At 44.9% G+C, this 17,550-nt stretch overlaps 1 protein-coding gene across 3 annotated transcripts in view; it reads right to left on the reverse strand.

The window, feature by feature from the left end:
- Positions 1–552: 552 nt before the first annotated feature.
- Positions 553–17,550, reverse strand: part of LOC114563081 (protocadherin-1) — a 255,904-nt gene continuing 238,906 nt past the window's right edge. For all 3 annotated transcript variants that reach the window (XM_028589865.1, XM_028589864.1, XM_028589863.1), the window contains one exon: positions 553–971. In XM_028589865.1, coding sequence (XP_028445666.1) covers positions 553–971 — 419 coding nt within the window. The remainder of the gene's footprint in view (positions 972–17,550) is intronic.

The following is a 17,550-nucleotide window of genomic DNA, read 5'->3' on the forward strand; positions in this document are numbered from 1 at the left end:
CAGTCGACAGAGAAAAATTAAAAAAAAGGAAATTCAGGATAGATAGCGTTACACAGTATACGCAAGTAGGATTTACAAATAGTTCTTCCCTTTCTCTCCCCCCCGAAAGTTCGTTTTTTCTTTTTCTATTCCGACACAGCAAAATAGCCTAAAGCAACGCACACAAAATCCAACTGAAATACGTGAGTAGCTAAATAGTTTCCCATTAAATTATCACAACGATGCGGTGAGTTTACATTCCTTCCGCAGCAGCAGGAGCCGCGTGTTTTCTTCAATTGATTTTAATGAATTCTATTTTACATTTGATTGGTTTCTAGAGGATGGTGGTGGTAGTGGGTGGTGGGTGGTGGGTGTAAAGCCTTGTACGGTGGATGCAGTTATAAAAAGGGAGAAGGGGAGTCAGTGCTGCGGCACAGCGAGTAATAGGCACAGAGGGGGCGGCAGTGAAGGGGCGGGACCTGGTGGTGGCGAGCAGCGACGGAGGGATGATGATGGGGGGTGGGTGGGGCGTAGGGGAGGTGATCCGGAGATTCAAGGTGGAGAGCTGCGCCCTCACAGGTAGATCTCCCTCTTGGAGGTCTGGCCGCCCGGAGTAGCGGCCGAGCGGTACTCCACCGCCTGGCTCAGCGGGATCTCCTCCATCCCACAGTCTTTACCGGACGAGTCTCCGCTCCCTGGGTAGGCACTGCTGTAGGGCGTCATGAAGCGCATGTTGGCCACTTTGGCTCCACCACCACCACCACCCGTCCCGGGCTCCTCCGTCATGGGCCTGGGGCTGCCGTTGGCCATCAGCTGCTCCTGCCCGTCCATCTCCTGGTAAGGCACGAAGGTGGAGAGCTTGGGGGCGTTCTTGCACACCTTGCGGGTGGGGGAAGGCTCGCCGGGCATCCAGCAGGAGTCGGAGTGGCCGAACTCGGTGCACTCGTGGGTGCAGTTACCGGTCATCGCCACGTCGGGAAGGGGCCTGAGGTCTGCAAAGAGAAAATCACAGAGACAAGGAAAAGGGTGAGTAACATAGAAACAACATGGGAGGATAAAAAGATCAGAGATGGAGATGAAGTTGAGGAACAGAGCTCTCCTAGGGAGGGCCAACTGTCCATATTTGCTGTGGCTTTATTTTGTATATCTTCTGTTCTCAGACTCGTACAGAACCGGGCTGTTCTGATTAACTTTTCGTACATATAGCTACTACAAAAGTAAAGCACTGTAATCGGTATGCATTCCACGTATTTATTACTGTCAGCACCACATTGACTGCTGCTGTATAAGAGTACGAAGATCCTTGTAGGGAGGAGGTCGGGGGGGATGTTTGGCTCCTAAAACACACAGCTTTCAAGAGGGGGGAGCAGAGTTCATGTCCCGGAAGAAGTTAAGGAGAAAACACAAGACTTTCACCCAGGAAACAGGTGTTCATGTCCTGAAGAAGTTAAGGAGAAACACAAGACTTTCACCCAGGAAATGTCCCGGGAGTACTACTTTAAAGGTGTAGTAGGTAAGACTTATAAAACTAACTTTCTGTCATATCTGCTGAAACTGACCCTATGTTCCAGTAGAACTACATGAAGCAGGTCAGCTCCTCTGGCTCCACCTACAGCCTGTAGTGCAATTAGCAAAAATCCACAGCTCCCTGTTCAGATGCACCAATCAGGGCCAGGGTGGGGGGAGTGTAACTGCGTGTCAATCACTGCTAATGCACACGCATTCATTCTCCCTTGTGGGGGGAGGGGCTTAGGAGACCATTTTGGGCTTTAGCAGAAAGGGGAGAGGGACTGAGAAGTTGTCCATGTTCAAATATTTTGGCTAACTCCTGGATCTTCACAAGATGACGGCTAAACGTGACTGTCATGTGACCGGCCAGCTTCGCTGTAATTTTAAAGGATATCATACCAATTGTTGTGCATACATTTTTGTACAATATCAAACAAACCCAAATTCGTTGACTGAACAAAATGCACTGCCTTGCATTTTTCTCTATTGTACATTTCTATGATGAACAAGTCATTTTTCACTGATGCATCTACAAGTGCTTTCTGTCTTTTATTTGATCATTTTTCTGCTCTGTCTCTCTTTTATTGATATTCATGATGTTTTTGTTGTTGCATTGTCTTTATTTCGCATTGCTTTTGCTCGGTGATTTTGTTTAATGCCTGACTGCAGAACAATTTCCTTTGAGATAATAAGGTTAAGTGGTAAAGTTGACTGTAAACAGAACTCTATTTGACAGAAAAAAGATAAAGGTTTCCAGCCACAAACATTGGTATTTCTATGTGTAAAGATCTCCGTGTAAATGTTGCTTTTGTCTGTTAAAAAAGAGTGCAGTGTTACAGTATGGCAAGAGCGGGAGAGATGCTGATTAAAACTGTGTCTATCCCTTTATCCACACACACCGCTCTCCATTTGAGGGGAATTAATTAAAGCTCCTGCGTATTTTTAAAGTCACTAATAGTTCACAAAGTGCCAGGAACGTTGCTTAATTTGTTGCATCCACATATCAAACAGCGGATGCTGAGCGTGAAACAGGATCTGCTGGTTTGAAAGGAGAAAAAAAAAAATATAAATCACGCTCAGTTTCATCAAAAACGTTAATGATGTTGTTCATACCATTGCCAATTAAGGCAAAAATGACAACCCTGTAACTGCTTTTTTCTTTTACCTACGAGAAATGACACGATGCGAGATGACAGGCACAGAAGATGCTTTAAAAATCATTTCATTTCTGTTTGTTTTTCTCCCCCCCCTCTCATATTCATTGATATTGTGAACATTAAGCTTGTGATTTCTCCCCACTGGGGGTTTTCTTTACTTTGGTACGATTGTAACTTTAATCCTGAGCCTCTGAGACAGACAGGCGGACAGACAGAAACTGACAGACAGGCGGACGCAGAGCTGAGTTCGCATTTAAAGAATCACAGCTTAGAATGGAAAAAGGTCAGAGATGGAAGCAGACATATCAATGCGTATGCAGAAAGTAACCTTTCTTCTGTGCGTGACATTAGATCATTCTTTGATACTGGAGGCTGGAGGTTGGAGGGAGGGGTGGGGGGGTGCTGGTCCTCCAGGGGAATGGCGCTTATTTCCCAAAATGCCCTCTGCTTCATGCCTAATTTAAATTCATTGCCTCGTTTTGTTTTTTTTTTTGCAAAAGGAGCTACAGTCGGCTTTTCTGTCTGTTTGCGGGGTTGATGTGTACGTATTAATCCCGGGGAGTGCTGAGTAGCGACCGCGCTCCCCTCCCCACATTCTCACGGCCGCCGCTGCCGCCGCCGCCGTGGATTTTAGTTTTTAAGCACTTCCCATGCAAAAGCAAGGTGCTTGCAAAAATGTTAAGTCATGTGCGAGTGGCTGCTGAGTTCAGAGCGGCTGCTTAATAAGTGCTTTGCCTCTGAACGTCGATGTCAGCAGGAGGCTTATAAAGCACGGGCGCCTGCGGAGCTGCACGGCTCAACAAACTCTCAACTTGACTCACTTCACCAACAGTAGCAGCAGAGAAAAAGACTCAGCAGCTAAGTTCAGCTGGGCTGCAGCCTCGAGAAAAAACCCTTGTTTACTAAGACCTCTGACCCCTGACTGTGTGTCTGTAAATGGAAGAAGTTAAGGAGAAAACACCAGACTTTCACCCAGGAAACGGGTGTTCGTGTCCCGGGAGTACTACGTAAGGGAACCGGTGTTCAAGTTCAAGTTACTTTATTTATACCTGAAGGTAGATTTTGTTTGCAGTAGAGTCACACATCATCACATTATCACACATCATCAAAAAGTTCTTATCGGTCTAGAATAAGATAATACATAGGCCTACATAAAGATTGTATATAAGATACGAGTAAAAATTTAATTCAAGTTAAAAATCTTAAAGGTACAGTGTGTAGTGTTTTAAGTATTTTATTAGCTAAAATCAGTGTCTTCATTCATAAATATGTCCTCATTGGTGTAAAATGACCTCTGCCAATGATCTGACTTATCCTTGTAAGCGAAAAATGTCTTATCTGTATTTACATCGGACGGTCAAGTCCAAGGAGGCTTCCACGTCGTTCCGCCATTTTGAGAAACTGTAATCGTTGAGAGGGACATGAAGCACTAGCCGACCTGTCTAGCTAATCCACAACGCGTATTCGTTCAGAGCCAGCGTCACGTGACTGAAACCAGCTGAAACGGAGAAGGAGATCAGTGAGAGGCGCTCGTCACTGACCTTTAGTTCATAATGGAGGATCGTACTTATGCCGAGCAACAGGAGAAGGAATCCTCGTCGCCAAAAAAAGCGGAAAAGGGAATTAAAAAGGCAACGTGACACATAACGGCTACCGTAGTTGCAACACGCATTTGAAAGAAGTGAGGCGCTACAGAGCACTATCCGTTTGAATGCAAAACACAATTTCACCGCTAGGTGGGAGAAATTCCTACAGTGTACCTTTAACTGCAGCCAACGAAAAGACCGTCCCCTCATGGTGCTCTGTATCCAGCTCCGAGTCACCTTTTCTCGGCTAAATTGAACTGTAACGACTAAACTTAAGTGTCACATGACCGGCCGGCGGTTGCTGTAATTTCATAGGATATCATAGAAAATGTTGTTATGATATCGTAACACAAACCCTTTCGTGAGAATGCGTTGCAATAAGACATGAGGCATCAGCAGGAAGAACACTGGGATCCTGACCCTCAGTATGAGTCACTAAGTCAAATATCCAAATGTAAGTTTTGAGCCAATTTTAGCATCTGAATGTCAGAAACTGAATTGTGACCTTTACTGAATCAGTGACTAAATCACTTCCTAAAACACATTTTTCCACACTTGCTTTTATGTTATGTCTTCTGTTTATACCTTATCACCTATTCATTTAATATTATTCATTCAATTGTCGTTTTTCTGTCTGTTAAATCTGCCCCATCTTTTATTTTCACTATTACAATGATGTGTATTGATTTGTATGTGCTTTTGTTTCTCCTGTCACAGTACTTTATAAACTATTCAAACAGTTAGTATTACAATATAATACAACTACACACATTGCACAGAGAGTGGGATGAATGGGGCTTAATTCCTGCCCTGGGGCCACTGAGCATGTTTTTTTTTTAGACCGTGTCTCAAGTGAGCCCCAAGCCTTTCCTCTCGTGCGACCATCGGCCCTTTCTAAAACTCTCAAGAGCTCAATCTGAATAAAAAAGGCTCCAGTAAACACCGAAATGCACGTTTTCAGACTGCATTTGTGTTTGTTGAAGTATTACCCATCAAACATGGGGACTGCTGGTATTCCAGCATAATGAAACGGCACACATCGCACAGAGAGTGGAATGATCACTTAACGTTGGGTTGGTGATGAAAACGTCAAAAGAAGCGACAAAATGTCGACAAAAGGGACAAAAACATCATAAAAGCAACACGGCGTTGACACATGACAGAAACGTTGGGGGGAAAAAACGACAAAAATGTTGGGAAAAGCGCTGACAAAGCAACAAAACTTTGACAAAGTGACAAATGTAGAAAAAGCGCCAAAAAAACTAAAAGAAAAAAAGGGACAGAAATGTCAAAAAAAGACGCCATAATACGCAACCCGTCCTCACTCCGAACTCGTAAAATACGGACGTTTGGACAGCGGCTGTCAGCGTCTGAAGAAACGAAAAAGGCGCCCTTAAGTGTGTTTGTAGAACGTAGCGGGGAGAGCAAAGAGTATTATGGAAGGCAGCGTAGGGCAGTTGGTCGGGGGGGTGGATGGGTCAGACACAGGCAGTAGCGGAGATAGCGTGGGTGCGACCGCCCCGGGGCCCCGTGCCAATTAGGGGCCCCTCAAACGCCGCAGCTCTTGCGTCACTTGACGAGAACGGGGCTCTCGCCAAGTCACACATTGCAGATTATTAGCTGAAAGAAGCCAGTTACTGCACATGATCTCACGTTGTGATAATCCAGCTCTTTTTATCAAACACACATATACAGTGAGGAAAATAAGTATTTGAACACCCTGCTATTTTGCAAGTTCTCCCACTTGGAAATCATGGAGGGGTCTGAAATTGTCATCGTAGGTGCATGTCCACTGTGAGAGGCATAATCTAAAAAAAAATATCCAGAAATCACAATGTATGATTTTTTTAACTATTTATTTGTATGATACAGCTGCAAATAAGTACTAACTAACTACTAACTACTAACTACTAACATGGCCAAGACCAAAGAGCTGTCCAAAGACACTAGAGACAAAATTGTACACCTCCACAAGGCTGGAAAAGGCTACGGGGAAATTGCCAGTGTTGGAGCAATCATTAGAAAATGGAAGAAGCTAAACATGACTGTCAATCTCCCTCGGACTGGGGCTCCATGCAAGATCTCACCTCGTGGGGTCTCAATGATCCTAAGAAAGGTGAGAAATCAGCCCAGAACTACACGGGAGGAGCTGGTCAATGACCTGAAAAGAGCTGGGACCACCGTTTCCAAGGTTACTGTTGGTAATACACTAAGACGTCATGGTTTGAAATCATGCATGGCACGGAAGTTTCCTCTGCTTAAACCAGCACATGTCCAGGCCAGTCTTAAGTTTGCCAATGACCATTTGGATGATCCAGAGGAGTCATGGGAGAAAGTCATGTGGTCAGATGAGACCAAAATAGAACTTTTTGGTAATAATTCCACTAACCGTGTTTGGAGGAAGAAGAATGATGAGTACCATACCAAGAACACCATCCCTACTGTGAAGCATGGGGGTGGTAGCATCATGCTTTGGGGGGGTTTTTCTGAACATGGGACAGAGCGACTGCACTGTATTAAGGAGAGGATGACCGGGGCCATGTATTGCGAGATTTTGGGGAACAACCTCCTTCCCTCAGTTAGAGCATTGAAGATGGGTCGAGGCTGGGTCTTCCAACATGACAGTGAGCCGAAGCACACAGCCAGGATAACCAAGGAGTGGCTCTGTAAGAAGCATATCAAGGTTCTGGCGTGGCCTAGCCAGTCTCCAGACCTAAACCCAATAGAGAATCTTTGGAGGGAGCTCAAACTCCGTGTTTCTCAGCAACAGCCCAGAAACCTGACTGATCTAAAGAAGATCTGTGTGGAAGAGTGGGCCAAAATCCCTCCTGCAGTGTGTGCAAACCTGGTGAAAAACTACAGGAAACGTTTGACCTCTGTACTTGCAAACAAAGGCTACTGTACCAAATATTAACATTGATTTCACAGTGGACATGCACCTACGATGACAATTTCAGACCCCTCCATGATTTCTAAGTGGGAGAACTTGCAAAATAGCAGAGTGTTCAAATACTTATTTTCCTCACTGTATATATATATATATATATATATATATATATATATTACTATATAATAGTGCCATGTCAATTATATAGCGTGGCACTGATTGAGGGCACTTGGCCTGTTCAGCACCAACGCTGTGAGTGTCCATCAGCTGTCGCTGTCCGTGGTGCTGAAACATTTTTACTTGACTGGCAAAATGCACTGTAACACCAACTTGTGTATTGCAAATATTAGTTTAAGCACTCATAATGTACAAATAAGCATTTAAAGACGAATGTGAGACTTATTAGCAGCAACACTATCTTTAAATAGACCGGCTCTGTTATGAGCTCTATTGTGGGACATTTCAAGCGCTCCTGGGGGCTCTCTGGTAGCCCTGGGGCCCTAAGCAGCCGCTTAGTTCGCTTATGGGTCGGGCCGGCTCTGAAAGCACGTTATATGACGCTAAAGGAGACTTTCAGCGTTATATAACAATGACAAAGGCACCTGACCAAGCGTCCGTATTTTTACGAGATGTGAGTGAGAATGTGTTATAATACTTGACTAAAATGTTTTGGACTGTACCAACGGAGTGAAACATTTTTATTTAAAAAGTGACAAAACTTCAACAAAGTGAAAACAAGGGTTGAAAAAGTGTCAAAAACATCAAAAAAAGTGACAGAAAAGTTACAAAATAGGGACCAAAAATGGCGAAAAAGCAACAACTTGGCACAAAACTTCATAAAACGTGATTAAAACGTTTCGGACTGTACCAACAGAGTGAAATCCTTGCTGGATTAATAAAGGTATTTCTTCTTCTGAAGGGGGCTTAATTCCTGCGCTGGGGGCACTGAGCATGTTTTTTTTTTCAAGTGAGCCCTTAGCCTTTCCTCTTGTGTGACCATCGGCCCTTTCTAAAACTCTGTAAGGCTCTTTCTAAATAAAACAGCCTCCAGGAAACACCGAAATCCGAGAAAACTGTCCGATTCTGAAGTAAATGTCTTTTGAAAGGGCTTTAGAATCCATCCAAAACTAGAAACCATGTCACGTCAACCCTGAGACTTTGTATTTTCCAAGTATCTGTCCTCTCTGCGCTAACCCTCACCAGTTCTTTACAGACGATCCTGTTTGTCACTTTTACGAGCTCTCCGATCACTTGTCAGAGCGCAGCGTCTTTCTCGGGGGAGCCATCTTTGAGCAGGTGATGTGTTTACGAGTAGAAGAGCAGATAAACAGGAAGCTCAGCTTCTGTTCAATCCCTCCGGTAGTAGCATGACGTGATCAAACTGTTGCATCGCAACTCATCTCAAATGAAAGCGAGTCATGTCACAGACATGTCACTAACGCGCACGGAGACTGACTAATAATAAAAGAACATACACACAACATAAGAAAGTAAATGTATGTTACATTAGTTTCTAAAGCTACATTTGCATGTTAGCAGAAAAAGAGTTTTCACTCCAATTGGCATTAACAGTTAACGGTATTAAGTTGCTGTCAACAAAACTTATCTCTTCCTACCTTCTTCCTGAAGTTTGCAAAAACATTTCACATTAAAAGCTTTCTAGTGTCTCAAAGGGCATACTCACTCCCATGCCTGGCACATTTTTAAACGTGCAATATAAGCAAGTAGGTAAGTGGTACATTTCATACATATTGGTAATTTCATATTTCGATATATATCACTATATATATAGCATGTTTTCTGGTAATTAGTAAATACGTAAAGCCTTCTTTTTTGTATACTCCTGTGTGAATGAAATGCTTTAACAAATAAAAAGTACTGAGTGTTTTCTCATTATATTAAAAGGTGCCATAGGTAGGATTGTAAAGATCCAGGACTTAGCACTTAGAAATTGGAACATTGACAACTTCTCAGTCCCTCCCCACTTTCCGCTAAAGCCCAAAACGGTCTCCTAAGCCCCTCCCCCCACAAGGGAGAATGAATGCGTGTGCATGAGCAGTGATTGACACGCAGTTAGATACCTCCCCTGGCCCTGATTGGTGCATCTAAACAGAGAGCTGTGGATTTTTGCAAATCCCACTACAGGCTGTAGGTGGTGCCAGAGGAGCTGGATTTATTATTTTTTTATACCATAACATGCCACAAAAGAAGAAACTAATTCCTTTGGGGACACTAGAAGGCTTTTAATGTGAAACATCTATAAAATCCAGAGCAGGAAGTGTGTCTTCATTGACAATAGCTTGACACAGATTAGTCTACGGCACGACTCTTGTCGTGCTGAGTGGATTAGCGCTGTGTAAATGGGCATAGTAAGGAATGTATCAAGCTGAGAGGTAAACGAGGTGGAAGTGTTGAGTGTGCATTAACAGCAGTCAACAGAAATTTAAAACAGAATAGTATGGCGAGAAGAAAGGAGGATTGGTTTCAAACTGGCTGTAGTGTAGCGAGTGTACTAGGTGGGGAATGCACTACTGCAAAAAAAATCCTCAATATGCACTCGAATCAGAGTGTGACCCCGTTCTGGCCCTCGGCACAGCCACGTGTAGCTCTAATCACAGAATTTAGCACTGGGCTGACGGCGGTCGTTTTCGTCCTTATTAAGCACAAGAACTAATTGGCTCTGCTTTGAGATTGAGGTAATTTTGCGAGCGTGGCGGGAGGAAGAGTTTGGGAGGTTAGGGTGGGTTGTGGCTAAGATGTAAGATCAACGACGGGGGTTGGATAACAAGGCCTACCTCCGGTGGTGGACACGGGCCATTTTGGTGCCACTACAAAGGAAGATCAGATGCCGCTTTAACTTCTGCTGACTCCCATTAGTGACTAAAGCACATACATCATCAATGAGAATTTGGTCACCTCAAGAATTAGATACGGACTTTACTGTTTTGTGTCTTGAGGCCTGCAGCCCAGTTCAGACCAAAAATCTGTGACAAGACGAGCTGAAACTTGCAACTACTTGCAAAGCACCAATCTCCAGCGTTCTGAAACCTGCCAGTTTCAGAGTGGCAGATCTACCTTTTCCTAACTTTAACCAAGTATTTTTGGTTGTCTAGCTAACCTTTGCTGTACTTTAACTAGGGCTGTCCTCAACTATTGAAGATCTTAGTCCACTAACTAACTTTTGTCAACTAATCAATCAATGTTGATTTAAAGCTATAGTGCGTAGTTTTTGTCTCCCCCATGAGGAATTCTAAGTAAGGACAACAACGCTGTTGCTGCGTCCACATGATACAAGCCTTCCGTGATTGCGCACCACCCTTACCCCTCCTCCACACAGTTGCTAGTAGCCAAGGAGGACACGGAGGATTAAAAAAAACATGATGGACTCTTCAGAAGAGGTCATTATCTTCACTCGAGTTTCTGCGCGGGAAAGTCGCCGGACCACACGATTGCTGGATGTATCAAACTAACTACACTAAACTAACTGGTGCATGAGCGTGTAGCTGAAAGGAACATCGCGACTGTTGTGTGGAATAAGATTGGTGAAAATAAGTCCCCATGCTTTTCAGTGTCTATAAAACTCAATAAAAAGCCATTTGCCAACACTATATAGTATTAAGTTGCTGTGAGCTGTAGCCTACATTCACCACTTCTACACAGAGGCAGACAATAACGTAATCTCTGCCAAATCCTCCATCATAACAGCAATGCTCCAAGGTCCAAACGCGCCTGGCTTTTAAAGGGAATTGGAGATGATGTCTGATTGGTTTATTGCATGTTACGCCCAAAACACACCTATGAATTAATGAAGACACTAAGTACAACCCTTTAGAACCATGCGCCGGGCACACAGACCCTTTTTTTCGCCATCAAACTAGCAAAAGCGGATTTGGACACGCCAAAAAAATAGGGCCCTTTGAGGGCTTCAAACTGTTAATGCTTGTACAGTTGACCACAGAGACGCACGATGGCAGCAGCTTTAGTTTATGATTGTAGATTTCCTTCTCATCAGTATTTCAGAGACGTTTGTAAAAGTTCTGGGTTAACCCCTGGAGGAGGAAATGCTATCTCTCCCGCTCTCTCTCCAGTCCCCTCGGCGAGCCTCGGCGGCTCTGTCAGAGGGCCCGTAACGTTGAATTCAAGGTTGCCTCTATTAGCCAAGGCTATTTAAAATGGAGTATCCCTCCTGAGTCCCCCCCACCCACCCACCCTCCAGCCCCTTATCTGCACTCCTGAGTTTCAGTTAACCCCGGGGACCCTCGCTCGCCCTGACAGCCTCTCTCTCTCTCTGCATAATACACTGCGCTACCTTGGTCACCATTTTCCGGTCAGACTAATTAGATTTCAGAGTCCCCACCGCTTGGGAAAGATGTCAGTGGTATGAAATGGAAATAATTTCCAGATGAGTGTCTGACATTTTTACGCTGCCGACTAGAGTAAAGAGCCCAGTCGGATTGGCTCTCCCTTTCCCTTTTTTTCCCCTCCTTTTCCTCCACTTCTTCTTCTTCTTTTCCGCTCCATCACTTTAGTCGCAGCAGAGATATGCTAAACCCTGGTGCTTCCCCTCTCTCTGCTCAGTCCTGGGTGATAAATGGAAGCGAATGTACACAAAAGACAGCTTCTCTTTTTTTCTGCTTCTGCTTGAAGTGTTAATGTGTTTAATTACTTTGAAGCCGGGCTTATGTATGCGTGCGTGCGTGCGTGTGTGTGTGTTGCAGTTAAAGCTGCAGCAGGGAAACCTTCAATTAATGCCTTTTCTCTGTCGATGACAATGGCTCCAATTTATCTTATGGGAACAATAGAGGAGTGAGAGGAGGTGCAGCCGCTCTGAACACTCAAAGACGTCCAGGAGAAAAGACGTGCTGCTGCTGCTGCTTCCCCCGCTGCAGTGACTGGTGACGCCAACAACCCCCACACACACACACACACACGCGCGCACACACACATACACACAATTGAAAATAATTTAGTTTAAGAAACATGTCACTGACTTAGATTCCCTCCCTTGAGGCTATAACCACAGAGCCGGGATCACAGAAGACAACATTTACGCTCTTCCGTGTGTTTGGGAGGTCATGTTGTCGGATCAGATGATCATGGCATCCTAAATCTCTGTCTACGCTTGACTGAGAGACGTGTCAGACAGAAGGTAGTCTCGCTTTGGCAGACCTTCCTCCTGAAGCTTAGATCGGGCCCCAAAAAAATCAAGCCCGACCCTACCCGAGCCCGTGCACGATGTGTCGGAGCCCAGCCCGGCCCGGCCCGACACATTAACTGTGATTGTGAACCCGACAGGTTTTTAATATGTGGGGCGTTATAACTGACGTTCTCAACTACAATTCAGAGTTGTTTGCCCGTGGGTCGGGCCGAGTCAAGTTCGGGCTCAGTCAGAGAATCTAAACTCTACCTCCTCCACAGCGCTGCAGAGGAGGGTCTGGCCAGTCCACACAGCATTCTGGGATGGGAGAAAAACGTGCTCTGGCTTATTGACATTTCTTTAAACCAATCATAATCGTTTTGGGCGGACGGAGCCTCTGCTAAATAGCCTCGGGAAGGAACTTGTTTTGGTGGAACATGTGTACGTTCAAAAGTAGTTTTAGTCGTGCAACAGAAAACTCAGATTGGACAGATAGTCTAGCTAGCTGTCTGGATTTACCCTGCAGAGATCTGAGGAGCAGATAACCATAGTCCTACACAGAACGCCAACACAGAGACAGAGGAAGGGGACGGACATCTGGCAGAATAGAGGGACATCCGGCGGACTTGTATAACAGTAAACAAACTGTCATATAGACAATTTTGAGATATGCGTCATTGCGAGTGCACTTGCTGGTCAGTGACATGTCCTAGTTTCTCAGAGGTTAAGCGTGTTGCCCGTCAATACTTGTGGCACATCTCAGCCACCGTACTTTGCTTATTAGGACAATGCACATCACTCAACATTTCTGTAAATGTTCCAGCCAGTTGGCTAATTTTCAACTGTAGTCCTAGACAAGGGCGTAGTAGGTTTTGTTTAAACACTGGGGGGGTGGGGGTGTCCCATTATAACTGTGGGTTCTGGGGGTCCTTCCCCTTTAAAATTTTGAGCACCAAACACTTGCGCTGTGGAGATCTTTAATGCATCAATTTGCACCCTTTCTGCATCAATTGATGCTGAAAATGTCTTTATTGATGTAAAGGTAATTATTAATATTAACTATTCTTCTGTATTATGCACTTCATTGTTGTATTGAACGGTTATTTTTACATCTTTTGGGTTTTGTCTTTCATATTCTTTGAGGAGGACAAATCTCTCTCTCTTCTAAATATTTGGGGCCTATGGTCCTATTTGTAGTCTAGAAGCCCTAGTGTGATGTGTGCAGACTTCAAATGCAACTCCATGTTCTACCGGACTGAAACACCCGGACTTGCAGCGGCATGACCTCAGACTGTGATCATATTCTTACCACGACATTATCTGCTGAGATTTCTCTCGGAAATATAACAACAGGGTAGTTGTTTTTACCGAGCAGGGAGCACACACACGGCTATAAGCCTCAATCTGTATTCATGGTCACACACTCACACACACACACACACACACACACACACAGTCTTATGTGTTGCCATCAGAAGTTCAGCATGATCCCGGTTTATCAGAGTGTTCTACACTCTGTGTTCCTATAAAGATTTTACAAAACTGTAACCTAACCTTACTTTAAAATGTAATGATAATAATCAAATTGACAATGGACGCTGCCCTCTAGGCTCATTCTCCGAAAAATCTCGACAAATATTTGATGGATTGCGATCCCATTTTGGTACATATTCTGATGGTCCCCAGATAAAGAGCGCAAAGATCTGGTTTCCAAAACTCAGGGCTTTCATGCGGGGGAGTGGAGTTTGTGTCCTAGATGAAGTTAAACATAACCGTTATGATGAAATAAATGTTATTTTTTTGATGTCATGATATAGGTCTTAAATTCCATTTCTACTGGTCTCAAACTGTCTTAAATTTGACTTGGTGAAACCTGCAGAAACTCTGATTTGTGTCGTTGTTTTTGGAACCAGAAGCATTGTGTGCGATCTGGTCTTTTAAAGAGGACCACGTTGTACATAATCTGAACAGCAGGAAATACAACTTCTTTATTTCTTTCCCTCTTTTCTGTGCTGCCTCCTCTCTCCATCAGTCCATCTTCTCTCTCTCTCTCTGACCCCCCAGTCGGGCTCTGTGTGGAAACCTTGCCAGCTCTAATTAAACTTTGGGCAGATTAGAACTTTGCCTTGTCAGTCTTTATTCATGCTTAAACAAGTTATTACTTTTTGAGAAATTAAATTAGCCGGCAATTAATTAATCGACACAGAGCTGGGAAAGGGGGACGAAGGGGAGGAGGAATGGAGGGGAGGGAGGTGAAGGGGGGAGATGAAAGTGAAAGTGGAGGAAAAGAAGACAGGAAAAAGGGAAGTGGGGGGTGAGAAGTCGGGCTTGGCAGAAAATGAAGGAAATGGAGATAGATTTATCTCAAAGACGGAGGGAAAGAAGAAAAAGGTAATTATAGATGTTTAAATGTCATCTGTTCTTTCACTAATTAGCGCGAGAGAGCGATGAAGATGAAAATCGTTTGGGGGTTTTTGATTCTCCAACAAACATCAACATTTGATGCTTTTCAGAAGTCTAAAACTACCCCCCCCCCCCCCACCCCTTCCCGCCTCATGCGGTGTGAAGTTATTAGACAGACAACTATTCCCCCGGTTTAATTCACCCGCGGACTCTTTCTGAAGGCAGAACAAAAGCCAAAGAGGCTGAAGGAATCTACTAATCTATCTACTGTGGTTCTCGCCCTGATGGGTTTTCTCGTTGATTTCACATCGGCGGTGGCGGCGGTGTCTCCTCCTCGGTGGCTCTGCTCCTGCCTCTGACATTGACATATTGACCGACATGTTTAAAATAAGTCGCCTTAGCCTCCCCTCTGCTTCCTGCGACGTGTAAATCCATTTCCTTCTTTTGCTTTAAGCCCACGGTGTCGAAAACCAACAACCGAGCGACCGAGCGACGCGGCAGCCAAGGCGAGGAGGACACAGTCGGTGGGAAATGATGCCGATGCCACGGCAGGTTTCAGGTCACTGAAACGTACTTTTTGTAACCCCACCCACCATTTTTTCCTAAACCTAACTGTCCTGTTCTTGTGCCGCATGTCAGTTAAACCAGCAGTGTAGTCTACGTGATATGCAGGTATATGCAGTATAGCCACTAAGAAAGCTCCAGGATTTCCATATACCCACTTAAAGATGACCCAATGACACGCAACAGTATACTTTCCATTATATTTTTGATATATTTTGAATTGTTGTCTGTGTTATTCTTCTTCACCCATAGGCTAAATAAAGCGATGTCCACCGTAAATTGGTGCATAAAAGTGATCTCATTCTGAACGAGCCGCCCGTTATGCGGTGTTGTGAAATCCGGGAGAAGCCAGACCCACGTGACGCGTTCGTCCAATCAGCTGCCGGCCGACGTCCCTGGTCCCTCCCCTTTCCGCTGCGTAGTCAAGATGGCGCCCGTTTAGTGTGCGTAGTGCCCATCGTTCTACACTGAGAGACCTACAGACTCCAGCCCAGCTGCGTCTAAATATGACATGATAATGGAGAGTTTTTTGGGTCAATAACATACGTCAAAGGCACCTGACCGAGCGTCGCCTTGTTGACGCGATGGGAGTGAAGAATGTGTTGCATAAAGAATGAAACACAAATGCCAACGGGAGCAACAGGAGGAAGAAAATCTGCCTCACACTGTCAAAATGTAGTGACAGTTTCAGCAAATATGACAAAAAACACATTTTTCTTCATTTTTATAAAAGGTATCCTACTCAACCTTTAACAGTCTGAACACCATAACTGGGCTGAAAACACAAAGACATACTGCAAGTGTGTCTCAGCGTGACGCAACGCCACCACGCTGCCCTATACCTTTACTAACCTGCCAACAGGTACTTTATTTACTATCACCTCCGTCGAGGTTCCAAGCGAGCTGAGGCGATACCAAAAGCTGACTGCTGATTGGTCGGAGAGAATGGTCACTGATCGCTGCGTCATCGTTGCTAGCGGCAGACGGTTGAAAGCTAAATGCGTCTTCTGGCAAACAGCCACATGCCGAGAATCAAAAACACAACACACCTTCCACATTCTGTGTGTGTGCGTCGCGTTAGGTCACAGCAGTTTCCTGCGGCGTAGCTATTGACGACCAGCCACGCCCGCCTCACGCACGATGCGGTACTAATGGCGCTTTTCCATTACATGGTACCTACTCGCCTTAACTCTACTCGCCTTTTTTGGTTTTCCATTACGAAAAAAAAGTCCCTGGTACCTGCTAACAGGTACTTTTTTTAGTATAACCTCAGTCGAGGTTCCAAGCGAGCTGAGGCGAGCCGAGAAGGTGACGTGAGAACCCTGCAGGCTGCTGATTGGTCGGAAAGAATCGTCACTGATCACTGCATTGCTAGCGACAGACGGCATTTTTAAATAGTTTAGCCAGCGGTGTTTTTTTTGCTGCCGGAGGCTCAACGCAGAGCTTTCTCCGCAGCATACAAGTGGCCTGATGGTTATACTGGTGCGCTGGTGAGTGTGGCGAGTCGCCGTGTGGGGGTGTGTGTGTGTGTGTGGCTGGTGAGCGAGGGAGAAGTGATAGAGTGACGGCGATTGGCTCCGCAGCGAGTAGTGACTCTAGAGTCATATAGTGAGAGAAACAAAGTGTCTCCCCTGTTCTATCTGACCACGGTGGGAAATCTGGAGCAGGAAAAGTTAACTATCTTGTTGATTTCATGTTGTTTACGGAGAACGAGAACCAGGAAATGAGTCGGGGGAAATGCAACGCTACCAAGCCACGCCCACGGCAGCTGCTATGATGACCTGCCACGCTGAGGCGGTACTAAAATCTGCAATGGAAAAGGGACGCACAGTGCACGGAGGCGAGGCGAGGCGAGCAGGTACCGTGTAATGGAAAAACGCCATAAATCTGCGATGGAAAAAGGAGGACTGGGCACCGCGGCCGAGCCGAGCTGCTAGCAGTGGGTTGTTGTCCCGAGACTCTGGAACAAGTTACCCTTTAGGCTTTAAGTTACCATTACAGATGGAGCTCTGTTTAGATCCAAACTCAAAACGTATCTATTTAGAATGGCTTTTAATACGTAGTAGTGGTCTGACAATTTCCCTCTCCTCCTCCCGTTTCTACGTAACCTTTTCTGATTTGACTGTTTTCTATGTTTTTATTCTTTTTATTGCATGTAATGCTGTTTTAGTCATGATTCCTGACGTAAAGCACTTTGGATACCTGCCGGTTGCTGTAAAGTGCCGTATAAATAAACGTTTGATTGATCGATTAACTTTGCTACAGATTCATGAAAAAAAACATGTTTTGGTGGAGCCTGGTGGAACCAGACGTCAGATCGGAGCCAAA

Source organism: Perca flavescens, chromosome 10 (genome assembly GCF_004354835.1).
Source record: "Perca flavescens isolate YP-PL-M2 chromosome 10, PFLA_1.0, whole genome shotgun sequence".
Taxonomy (NCBI): Eukaryota; Metazoa; Chordata; class Actinopteri; order Perciformes; family Percidae; genus Perca; species Perca flavescens.